This window comes from Lutra lutra, chromosome 3, assembly GCF_902655055.1.
Source record: "Lutra lutra chromosome 3, mLutLut1.2, whole genome shotgun sequence".
In the NCBI taxonomy this organism is placed as follows: domain Eukaryota; kingdom Metazoa; phylum Chordata; class Mammalia; order Carnivora; family Mustelidae; genus Lutra; species Lutra lutra.
This window is the reverse complement of record NC_062280.1, coordinates 141,401,538-141,414,771: the sequence shown is the minus strand read 5'-3', so window position 1 is coordinate 141,414,771 and position 13,234 is coordinate 141,401,538. Positions and strand designations below refer to the sequence as shown.

Below are 13,234 nucleotides of genomic sequence, written 5' to 3'. Positions count from 1 at the left end.
CCTTTCCTGCCTTCCCCACCAAGCTGCCCTATAATCCATCTGGCCCAGCGGGACTAGAGTCAGAAGACCTGGTGCTCAGGCTGGGGCAATTGGGGACCAGCAGCGCGATGTGGGGCAAGTTGCTGGCGGGCACACAGCAGTGGACTTGGCAAGTCCAGAAGCAGAAAATGCAACTAGCACGGCTGTGTGCACAGACGCACGTCCACCGGTTCCTGTCCTCCATTCCCCTTCTCCTCCCCAGTCCTTAAGAGGTCCAAGGTCTTATTCTAAGATTTTGGGGAAAGAAACCAAGAACAGGTCTTTTAAAAAAAAAAAAAAAAAAAAAAAAAAAAAAAAAAAAACCTATATGACACAAGTTAAACAAAATTAGCCAATCTTATAACAACTGAAAATCAAGGGGGTTAAAAATGACAATTTGGTTCTTTGCTTTCATTGTTAAATATTCCAACAGGAAAATATAAAAGAACGGGATACAAAGGAAAGATCATCTCTGTGTCCATATTTTTACTTTAAAATCAGATGTAACCAAAATTAATATTCACTATAAAAAAGGAAATAGCAGTATTAATTTCTACAATGATTGCAGCCCTGGTTTAACAAAAACACTAATGAGATATTTCTGTTCCATTTTAGTGTGTCAAAAGATGTAGAATGAAAAAGCAGTGAGACAGCCATGTCTGAGGCACTCAAAAGGCTTTCAGCAACAGTAGGATAATGTAGGGAAAAATTCTGGATTTGCTAACTACTTAACACAACCTTGCAAACAAGTGGGCAAAACTAAGTCTCAATTTTCTCACCATTTTGCACTTCCTTACAGTGATAGCTTGGGAGCTAAAAGAATGAGACAGTCCTACCCTTTCAATTGGCACATTTATAAGTAGCGGAGTAAATAGCTTTGTACCCTACCCCATTTGAGGTACTTTGGCTTTCCTAAGCCACAGAAGATTGACCTCAAACATTATTTAACTTCCTCTTAAGAATACAAAACAGAAAACAAGAAGGAGGAAAAGGTAATTTGTGAGGGAGCAGAATAAAGTGGGATATTGCAGGTTTAGTCCTTGTCATTAGTGTAGAGCAGCTGAAATACAGGTTAAGTACAAAGTCTAACAACGTCTAATGTCTAACATGCAAACTCTCCAACAGTTCAAAAGCCAATTTTATTTTACTTTTTTATTTTTAAAAGATTTATTTATTTGAGAGAGAGAGAGCGAGCACGAGTGTGGGGAGTGCCAGAGGGAGAGAGACTCCCCAAGCAGACTCCCCACTAAGCATGGAGCCCCATGAGGAGCATGATCCCAGGACTCTGAGACAGTGACCCAAGCCTTGAACAAGAGTCTGCTGCTCAACCAACTAGCCACTCAGGTGCCCCCAAAGGCCAATTTTAAAAAGGAATGAACGCTCTCATGAAAGAATTTTCTACTATTAGCAGCAAGTTCCCCACAATTCTATATCATGTCTACATTCTGTTTTATCACTAAAGAACATGCGTGTTATTTTGAAAATGCACATATTACCTGTCTTTTTCCACAACAACAGGCGCAGGATAGGACTGGTTACTTTTATTGCCAGTGCCCAACTGGCCATAAGAATTTGCACCCCAAGCATACACTTGGCCTTCATCTGTTAACACTAAAGTATGTGCATAGCCACAGGCCACCTGGAAACAGAGAAACCAAATCCACTTAGGCCTGCAAATATGCTTTCACAAGATAGGTTAAGAATCAAAGATGCAAAAAAAAAAGAACAAAAGAAGAAGAAGAAGAAGAAGAGGCAGCCTGCTCAGAGAGGCAAAACATTAAGGTAACCAGTACTTGCCCAGAACTAGCTTAGCCTGTGTGTGGCCAAAACTGCAGTAAGTTCAACACGAGTCCTGTGGTGACACAAGTGTGCTTTGTTCAGCTTTACTATGGCATTCATTATGCTCACAGAGATCAAGGGGTATGAAGTGAATATGGAACACACTTTTACTTTTTAAGAATTTTTCCCTTTTTTATTGTAAAAGTAAAAGTGTTTGATGTGGAAAAAATATAGAAAAGTATAAATATGAAAGTAATCTCAAGATCAGGATTATTTTTCTACTTCTATACAGAATAGGGATATGTACCATGCCTCCACGCATCATATCTATATCTTTATTTCTATTGACATCACATAACACTATTTCCATATCATTAAAAACCCTTCATAAACATCATTCCCATTCATATAGATTTAGTATAATTTATTTAACCATTAATATATTATTTGGCTAAATTATGCTATATCTATTATTTATGTTATTTATTGAAGTTAACATTTTTCTTTTTTCTTTCTCTTTCCTTCTTTTTTTTTAAATCTTTTCCACTAATTCCAGAAGTGTCTTTCTTTTTGCTTCCTTAAGATAATACCCTAGGAATAAAATTACAGAACAAAGGGTATAAACATTTTCAAGGCTCTCGATATATACTGCCAAAGTTTCCTTGGAAAACATCGTAACAATTTACGTTCCAACAGCTACGTGTGAGACTGGCCTAGAAACATATTTTCTGACGAACATCTATAACTTAAGTCAGGGAAATAGAGCTTTAGCCTTTACTTCAATGAAGAAAAACATCAAGCAGCTAAACTTTTCATCTGCCAAGAAAACTGTGTCCATTGGCATCTTTGCCACTAAAGACTGAAAAACAGGCACACATAAACGAGTGGCGGACGTACCCGCTGGACACGAATGCCTTGCAGAGCTGCTATCCGACAGGGCGTTGGCTGGTTGCCGCTACTGCCAAGTCCAAGCTGCCCGTTTCCATTGTAACCCCAGACATAGACCTGAGGAAAAACCAGAGACTCAAAGCCCATGAAAAACAGAAGTAAGCAAGCACTCTGTTGAGAAACATGCCATGTCGGGATGACACCAATAAGGCAACTGGGTTTTTTTAAACAACATACGAAACCACTTTCTTACCTCCCCAGTGTTCACCACTGCCATTGAACACATCTGCCCACATGCTATGTTCACAACTACTTTATTCTGTAGGCAGCCGGTGACTCTTCGAGGGATCGGCTGATTGGCTGTTGATCCAGAGCCTACCTGCCCGGAGTTGTTATAACCCCAGGCAAATACCTGGGAATTAAAAATGGAAACATGCTAATTCATAAAGTGTCTCAACTGGGTCTCCTCTTTGCTCTGAAATTCTCTGCTCACACCACAGGTAGAGAATTTTTATAAAATTCATTCTTACAAAATACATTACTTCATAAAATTAGGTTATTGGTACTAGCTACACAAATAGCAATAATTATTCTCAGATATCACATAATATTATTAAAATATCTACTTTACCTTAACCATATTTTCCAGCATTATGGGATTTTTCCTCTTGCAGATAAAACCTTTGAGCATAGTAATATAGAAGGAACATCGAAGCCTTTTAAATTTTGCAGTTATAGAATTCCCTACTACATAAAGGTACACTTCATGATATAACCACCAGGACTATGAATTGCTAATAAGAATAAGACTGAATTTGAGGAAGATGGTTATTTTAATCAAATGATCATATTTCTAAGACTGCTATAAGAATCTATATAAACTTATTGGAAAAATATCAATGAGATTTTTGCTAACTAGTCTCACCTCTCCATCAGATGTTAGCACCAAAGAATGGTAAGACCCACAGGCAACTTCGGTGACTTGCTTGTTTGACAAATTAGTAGAAATATGACAGGGCACTAAACCATGATTCGTTGTCCCATTGCCCAGCTGGCTATAAGCATTATGACCCCAGGTAAAGACTTCTCCTTCTGAAAATAAAAAGAAATATGACAGCCTCCAAAACATCTACTTTATTATATGAACATACATATCGCACACCTCCATGAATGAAAACTAAAAATTCATGTGCGAAAGCACCAAACTCATTCTAGAAAAGATAACATTTGGAAAATATAAACTATATTCTATCTCAAAGCAACAAGATGAAATTTAAATGGATGCAATTATAATAGCTGGAAGATAGGTTTTTTAATAAATGGCAGAGAAATGCTACTAAGACAAAGAGGAAGAAACATTAGATTGAAAGTCAAAGGATAACAGGAAGATCATTTAACTTCTCTGGGCCTATATTCTTATCTATAAAATGATCAAGTTAATTTTAAAATTGTTGTTATTATATTATTAATTGTGTAGTATAATACATACTCAGAAAAGTTCATAAAATATATATGCAGTTTTATAAATAATTATAAAACACACACCCATATACTACCACTCAGGTCAAAAAATACAACCTGATGCTCACTCCAAAAGTTCCCGATATATAATCTTGAATAAGAAAATTCAGTTTTTCCTGTTCTCGGACTTTAAATAAATGGAGTCATACAGTATATACTCCTTTTGTCTGTATTTTCTACCATATTATCTCATTGTGCTACATTCCAGATAATTTCTTCTAATCTTCCAGTTTATTTTCTTTTGCTGTGTCCAAACTGCTATAAAACTTGCCCACTGACTTTTTCATTTTGATAATTATATTGTTTATTTGGTTCTTTTTCAAATCTTCTTTGATCTCTGCAGGTATCTTCAAGATCACTTTGTACTTTCTCAAACAATAAATAAATATATATAGTAATAAATATAGCCATCTTGTAACTGGTATCTGACAGTTCTAATATCTGATACTTAGTGGTCAGTTGGTCAGTTTTTGCTATCTTTTTTTTTTTTTTGCTGGTTCTTATTCATGGTGTCTTGTTTTCTTGTATACCTGATTATCTTTGACTATGTGCTACTAATTGCCATTGAACACTCATTTTTCAATGGCATGATAGTTCTTCAGGCCTAGGATGAAGTGAAACTACCTTCTTGCAGAAAGGACCTACATTAACTTCTGTTAAGTGCCACTAAGGCACTTAAAGGTACTTCTTTGATAAATCCAAGGCTTGAGATTTCTTGGATGGCCCAGTCTGATGTGAACTGAAATACAAATCCATGACTGTAACCCTTCAGGGAGGGGTTTACTTTCTTTTCTTTTTTTCCTCCTTTTTTGCTCACAGCCAAGGGTTTTTCTTTTCAGTGCCTTAGAAATGGGAGAGCTAGCCCATCCCTGTTCCTAGATTGTAGCCCTTTGTGGGCCTCGCATAACCTGTTAGATCTCTGACTCATGATCCCTTCTACCTTGTAAGGACATCAAACCAGAACTCCATTTATGTGGAGAGGCAGATACCCTTAAGGCGAAACTAGCTTTAAGTTCCCCTTTAACCTTAGTTCACACTTTCTCTTAAATATGATCCAATAATTTCTCTCAGCCTTGTCAGTGCTTTGATGCCTCTATGAAAAAAAACTTTAATATTTTATTAGAATTTTTAGTTGTTTCCAGTGAAAAAGTGGGCCAAAAAAACTAGCCTATTACTGACAACCAAAATTCCCTAAAATTTATGTGAAATTAGTTTACAAAAGTGTGTTTATAAACTTTATTTTCAGTTCAAAGAATACTAATAAAATGAATACTCAGCTTAAGAAAAATGCTAAAGTATGATTTAATTATAATGTCCTATTGGTGTGAATTCATGAAACAGCCATGAGACTATTTAATTCCTTATATTACTAGTATCAAATATAGTCATTAGTCACTGTTGATGGTCACAATCTCAGAGTGCTAGAAGTTAGAGGCCATCTTGGAATTTAGCTCTAGTGTCTTAATTCGTAGATCAGGGATCTCAAGTTCAGAAAGTCCAGAGTGAATTCAGCATTTTAATGCAATAATAGTTCAACTTTTAAAGTATAAATAAAAGGGGTTTACTGAGCTTACAGCACTGTCATTTTCACATAAAAAATGCCAATAGTTGCCAGATTCTCTCTGCTCTGTTATCTCACTCTGATATTCAGATATGTTCATATTTCATGTTACCCAAGGTAATGTTCACAGGGCAGAGCCAGAAACTCCTACCCAATCAAAAAGTATGTTCTCAATTTAAGGGGTGGTCCTAAGTCTTGATTACCAATAAATAAGTTAATAGCTAAAATTCTACACTGTGTCCCTAAGTTACCTGTTGTTGCAAGGACAATATGGGGGCCACTCCCATAGCTGAGGCAGGCTATTTTTTTGCCATTTAAAGACTCCAGTCTCCGAGGTTCGATGGTACTCTGGACATCACCTAATCCCAAACAGCCACAGCAGTTTGTGCCAAGCACAAAAATCTGAGGGAAAAACCACTGTTAGTTCAAGCACTTCTATTTCTGACAAACCCATTATTATTGCTTCATTGTATAACATTATATAATAAGTAAGAATCCGCCCTCCATGCCTTTTTTAAAACCTAATTCCTTAGTCCCCCCTCCCCAAGATCTTCAACTTAGCAAACCCATTACTCTAAGTGTCTGAATTTTTTCTTCAAAATTTACCTCATCATTTACGGTAGTATATAAAACTTCATTGCCAGCACTGCCAAAGACACAGGCTTGACGAATTAACTGCAGTTCTTCCTCAGAACAAAGGGAGAAAATTGGCCACTTTCCCACATCTAACATCTTCAAAGATGACAGAGTAGCCTGTACTGGCTGAAAAGGAAAAAATTAAAAATAACTAATAAATAAATAAAATTTAAAAACATACGTGTATACACACACACACACACATTAAGACTATTAATTTAAAAATATTTTTTTTTCCCTTCCCCTTTGACTTCTGTGGAAGTCAGCACCGGCTCAAGGAGGGCCCGTTCTTTCAGTTTTGAGAGGCCCCTCACAGCTACGGGAACTGTCATGAGAAGCCCACTGCTTCAGTCCTGTTCTCACAGCAACCAAGAGACCCCGGCTGGGACCAGATCTCACCTACTAATTTTCCTCAGGGCCACAAGAACCGTCCAAGGCTGACTTCTGTACTTTCAGTACTATGTCTTAAATGTCTTAAATGTAGCTCTGGAAACTAGGCTGGTTGGAAAGGCAGGAAAGGCAGGAAAAACTGAGAGGGCACGGGGATTTCATCAGGCACCTAAGTCTTGACAAAATGCGTTCCTGGAAAAGAACGATGCTGAAGGTGACACCAAGGAACCAGTACAGAAGTTTCGGTTCTTGGGTCCATTCTGTCAGTCAAGCAGTTAGTGGCTTCCCTCGTCTATCCCCCCCCTCCACCCACTCAGGTTTGGGGATTGCTAGGAATATACACCCACAAAGAATGTATTTGTTTGCTTGGGCTGCCATAGCAAAGTACCACAAGCGGAGAGGCTTACACCAAAGAAATTTATTTTCTCACAGTTTTGGAGGCTAGAAGTTCAAAGTCAAGATATCTGCTAGCTTGGTTCCTCCTGAGAGCTGTGAGGGAAGGACCTAGGCCTCTCTCCTTGGCTTGTGATGGCCATCTTCTCCCTGTGTCTTCATATCATCTCTGCTGCATGCACGTCCATCTCTTGACCCAAACTGCCCCTTTTCATAAGGGCACCAGTCATACTGGAATTAGGGCTCACCGTAATAACCTCAGCTTAACTAATCACATCAGCAATGACCCCATTTCCAAATAAGGTCACCTTTTGGGGTCCTGGGGTGTCTTAGTGCATTTATGCTGCTCTAACAGCATGCCACACAGGGTGGGTTATAAACAGCAAAAATTTACTTCTCATAGTTCTGCAGACTGGGAATTTCAAGATCAAATCACCAATACGCTCATATTCTGATGAAGGCCCCCTTCCCGCTTCATAGCCACTGCCTTCTCACAATGTCCTCCTCATGGGATGGAAGGGGCAGGGATCTCTTTGGAGACCCTTTTATAAAGCACTGATCCCATTCATGAGGCTTCCACCTTCATAACTTCATCACATCCCTAAGTCCCACCTTCTAATAACTCCCACCTTTGGGGGTTAGGATTTCAACATAGAAACTGGGGTTGATGGGGGGGAAACAATTAAACCCATAAAAGCATACGTTAAGATCATAAGCTCCTGTGCTCCCATAAGAGCATACTATGTGGATACTGTAAAGCTGTTTTATTTTTATTTTTTTTTAAAGATTTTATTTATTTATCTGACAGACAGAGATCACAAGCAGACAGAGAGCCCGATGTGGGACTCGATCCCAGGACCCTGGGATCATGACCTGAGCCGAAGGCAGCGGCTTAACCCACTGAGCCACCCAGGCGCCCCTGTAAAGCTGTTTTAAAGAGAACTTTTATTTATTTGCTCTACTACTAGAAACATTTTTACATATGTGCTTTGCAGCTTTCAAAAATTTGAGGATTACAATAAGGTGCATAAACAGCCAATGTTGTCTTTCAAATGGCATGTCACCATACTCCTGCTTAATTTAAAGGAGCAAAGGATTTTCTGAGGCCTGTCTTTCCTGTCAGCTATTAAGTCAACCTTACCAGGAAAGCATTCTGGTAGAAAGCTGATTGGACTAGCTACTTATTTTCTGCAGATCTGAAAGCATATTTGTCCCACACACTTTAGGAGTCAGGAGAGTGTATGCGTGTACACACACACACACACACACACACACACGCACGCACACACATTATGATGACTTGGCTCACAAGATGATGGAGATTCAGAAGTCCCATGATCTCCATCTGCAAGCTGGAGACCCAGGAGGGCTGGTAGCATAATTTAACGAACCCGAAAGCCTGAGAACCAGGGGAGACAGTGATGTATATCCCAGTCTGAGGGCAGGAAAAGATGAAGTGAAGTGACCCCTATCAATCAGTGAAACAGGGAAAAGAAGGGATGAATGCCTCCTTCCTCCCTTTTGTTCTATTCAGTCCCTTAGCACTGTGGATAATACCCACCCACACCAGGGAGGGCAAACCATTTACTGAGTTCCCCAATACAGAAACTCTTCTAGAAACACTCACACACACACACACACACACACACACACACACACACACCCAGAAGCAGCGTTTAATCTGGCACCAGTGGCCCACTCAATGTGACATAAATTAAGCAACACACCATGCAAAGGAGCCCACGTGGTCACAGAGGCAGAGACTGGACCAATCAACTCCAGGTCCAGGAACCCCCAAGGACTGACAAAAACCTCCAGAAGCTGGGAAGAAGAAAGGAAGGCTTCTTCCCCAGAGCCTTCAAGAAGTATGGCCCTGATGACCCCTTAATTTCATCCTCTGTAACATCATTTTAGTCTCCAGAACTATAAAATAATAAAGGTCTATGGCTTTAAGCCACCCGGTTTGTGGTGAAGGCAGCCCTAAGAAACGAATGCAGAAGGTAGGCAGCCTGTAACTGTAAACAGCATCTTCCTGAGTTAATGGCAGCGCCTGAAGCAGGATGAGCTCCCCTGATGCCAAAGCCAGACACTGCCCTCAGCGGGCCACGCAAGCTCTAAGACGCTGTCTGGAGAATGAAGCCCTTGGTTATCTTTTGGGCAGCACCCAAGGCCACTATAGAGCTAAGGGCAGAATCTCTCATTATGTTAGCTTTTAGTCCAATCTACCATAAATCACCCACCTCCTTATATCACGAAGGAATCTTATCTTCTCTGGGGTCTGCATTTTAATTTTTTTTCCTATTTAAGTCTATAAATTTCAAAAAGAACAATGTTTGGGATGTGGCATCAAATATTTATAGATGAACTAGTGTGCTAGTTAAAAGAATTCTTACATATTATCTCTAATCTTCACAAATACAGGGCATAGATATTGCCATCCTCATTTTAAATACAAGGAAACTGAGGTAGAGGAAGACCAAGTAATGTTCCAAGATCACTTGCTTCTAAAGACTGCTTTCCATATAGCACGTGTTGCAGAGAAAAAAAGTTCACATATCAAGTTATACCACTGGAAGATCTAGCTTACAATTGCAAGGCTTTGGCTGTTCTCATCCGGTCCTTAACGAACAAGGCAAGAATACACACTGTGGGCTACCTTCCATGAACAGGGCGGACAGCAATATACAAAGAGAAAAATAAGCATTCCCACCTCATTTTCTCCTTTCAAGCAGATTTTTGGATTTCAAGCTGCCCTGCTACAAAAATCCAGTGGTTTTCTTAGATGCCTAGAATCAGGTGGTAAATCCAACAAGCTCCTAAAACACCTGTCTACAAATCCTTGGTTCTGAACTTTTTTTCTGACTCACTTGTACCCAACCTCTAGTACCCATCCCATGACTCTACTCACCACTGGGATTCTAGTGCGTGCGTGCGTGCGTGTGTGTTGGAAGTGTAACCTGCAGTCATACATCTGTTAAGGGTTGCCACAAGTCAAAAGAACATCAGGTGTGACAGTATCACTGATCATGTATTAAGGGCCAGATACGAAAGGTATAAAAATGAAACACAATCGCTCCCTTCAAGGAGCTCACAATTTAACAGAAAACGAATACTTACAATATAACCTGGGTACAATGGAGGCGTGAATACACTGCTTTTAAATGTCTGTCAGAAGGCTGGCTCCTGGAGGTGAATCATCAAAAAAAATCTTTGTTTTCTAAGTCTTGTGGGGGAGTTATTTCTTGGAAGAACTTATGACTTAATTTGTAAAAGGCATACATTTACACTTTTCAGAGGTAAATACTTCCTATCCATCTCAAGGAACTGTAGCATCTGTGTTCTCAGAAGAAAATATTTCTTTACAACACACTCATGAGTGTACATAGCTGTACACATTACATATATTGTAAACATGTATATATATTGTATGTATGTGGAGACTTTGTATATATAACAAGAGTGGAAGTGACATAAAATTCACACACAGCTCCTAGGGGAGAAACAGCCACCCTGCATGACAATAGCCATCTCTTGCAAAAGGCACCCGACCACCTTTGTGCCCAACTGGTTAAGTAAGGAAACCGCTGAGCCAGAGCCAAGGGCAAGCAACAAACAAATCTGCATGGGGGGAAAAGCACTACCAGGGAGTGAGAGCTTAACAGTGCACACAATAAGTCTTCAAGACCGTGTCCCTAGAATTCAGTCCTAATTTGGCCCAGGTAACCCTCCTTCCTGCACATACTACTACTATAGGCAGTAACTATTCCCTGGTCAGCTTTGCTTTCCTTTCCTTTACATTCAGCCTCTCTCCCCCATCTTTCACTGGCCTCTGTTTGAGAAATGCAAAGTGGCAAAATTTTAATATTAGCTCAAGGAAAATATAATTAAGGAAACACAGCTCCATAAAATTAGAGACCAAGATGCATTTTATTGCTCCTTTGAGTATGGGCTACCTATAGAATCCTGCTTCTCCACCCAAATGAAGAACTGAACAGATTATGATACTTGACTCAACTCTAGACAACTAAGTTGTCACAATTACATTTAAAATACAGCACACAGAAATAGAACCAAAATTACCTGTTGAGCATGACTAACAAAAAAGTTACTTTAAGAAACCCACCAACACCTTGCCTTTGGAGGACTTTCTGGCAATGCAACACTTTATACGTAATAGTCATTTCATCGCTAATTCTGTTACTCTCTTTTATTTTACAAAATCTGTTCTTCCTGGGAAAAATTGGGAATTTTTCTATTAACATTTTAGAAGATTCTCAAGTTCTATACATTATTTTGTAAGCTAATTTTCTATTTTGCTTTAAGGGCTCACAAACGAACACTTCAAGTCAGCACACGGTAATGCTATGGTTTGGTTTCAGATGTTTTGCCATCTTTGTAAACTATGCTGGCTTTTTATAATTATTTACATCTTTCATTGTGTTTTGACCATATAATTATTTATATCTTTTATTGTGTTTTGACCATACTTTATTTAAAAACAGCAGAAAACAGAAAAATGAAAATTAGTAGTGGCAATTAGTATCAAGCTGCTAATAGTAAAGAACAGATATTGTGTCAATTTAATAAAATTAACACAAGACAGAAATCAACGTGCACGCTGAAAGATGGGAAATTTTAACATGAGTAGGATACATAGGAGTTAAGCTGGTTGACTGTAATGTTGAGCTGTGAAGGAGAAGGAATAAGTCAAAGAATATCTATGATGAATTAAGACTATGTCATCTAAGATTAGATATTTTATAATTTTGTTAAGTCTCTGGCAACAAAGTAAACATTATTCAACTCAGATCCTTTTGCAGGACAGTGTTATATGTGAAAGCTCCAAGAGCACCATATCTGGGAACCCCGCTCTACCCCTCAGCTAATACCCATAGCTTTCTGCCGGCCCCTGTAGCATGCTATATACCCACGATAATTATGTTTGCATCTGAGCCACTATACTGTGAGACCCTCAAAGACAGATGCTATCTCCCTCATCTTCCTGTTGGGTGAACAGTAGATGTTTGATACATGTTTCATGCAACAGAAAGTACACATGCCAAAGGCATGTTTGTATGTTTTCTTCTAACCTTGCCCACTTTCTCCATAGGAAAGGGAAAGCTCTTCTTCCATATGGACTCAGTCCTGTGCAGTCCCCTAAGGAAAAAGTATGTGGTAAAATCAGGATCCCATATGTCAGATGAAACTAGGCAGGTTAAAATGATTTTACTTCCAATTAACAGAGAAAATAAGCTAAGCTCAAATATGGTGAAGGGATGATAAGAGAAATAAGGTTTAGGCATGAGAGTTAATAGCTAAAGGTGTTTTAACTGTTCTGGAACTACCATATGGTCTCTTATGGGAATCCTCCTGCAGAGGTCTGGAAAAGTAATCCCAGGATAAATAAAGATTCTTAAATCTATAAGGAAATAAGTAGAAAATTTTCTTTTTACAGTTGACCTACTACAGATAAGAAAAAATAAATTTTAGACCTTGGTCAAATTTCCTCTGGGATTGGAAAGTTCCAAATCACTGTGAAGAGCAGATTTACCAGTTCTCAGCTCCACTGAAGAGTATATGATTTGCTAAACTGAGGGAGGTGGGGAGAGGAATGAATGAAAAAATGAAAGGATGAAGAATGAATAGAGCTTTGTTTATCCTAGACCTTAACAACAAATCTGCAACAACAGCCATCAAGTTTGTAGCAGCAGCACTCAATGTTCTTGCCTTAATGAATCATTGCTATGAAGATTACTTTCTACCACATAAAAGTATCCAAAGAAGAAGCTCTACCAAAAGAGCCACAGCATGGGCTCTCTCTTTGCTCAAAGGATTCCCTTTAATATTTCTTGCAGGGCAGGTCTGGACTGTGATTCAATCATTACATAGTTGACTCTCTCATCCCTAAAAATAAATATAAATAAATATTCTCTCTCCTCCCAAAAGCAATTGAATGAAATCTTATTTAATAATTTTGATATTCCTGGGGCACCTGGGTGGTTCAATGGGTTAAAGCCTCTGCCTTCGGCTCAGGTCATGATCTCAGGT

The 13,234-nt window shown here is 38.9% G+C and overlaps 1 protein-coding gene across 9 annotated transcripts in view; it reads right to left on the bottom strand.

Moving 5' to 3' along the window:
- Positions 1–13,234, bottom strand: part of RCBTB2 (RCC1 and BTB domain containing protein 2) — a 55,396-nt gene that overhangs the window by 15,750 nt on the left and 26,412 nt on the right. For 4 of the 9 annotated variants that reach the window (XM_047723416.1, XM_047723412.1, XM_047723417.1 and 1 more), the window contains 6 exons: positions 6,374–6,529; positions 6,019–6,169; positions 3,611–3,777; positions 2,939–3,097; positions 2,695–2,802; positions 1,515–1,657 (listed from right to left, as the gene is read on the bottom strand). In XM_047723416.1, the coding sequence (XP_047579372.1) occupies positions 1,515–1,657; positions 2,695–2,802; positions 2,939–3,097; positions 3,611–3,777; positions 6,019–6,169; positions 6,374–6,499 (854 nt within the window). In that variant the 5' untranslated portion in view covers positions 6,500–6,529. Of the gene's footprint in view, positions 1–1,514; positions 1,658–2,694; positions 2,803–2,938; positions 3,098–3,610; positions 3,778–6,018; positions 6,170–6,373; positions 6,530–6,802; positions 6,902–12,276; positions 12,344–13,234 lie in introns of all 9 variants that reach the window. The other 5 variants (XM_047723411.1, XM_047723408.1, XM_047723409.1 and 2 more) reach the window with 2 other exon arrangements.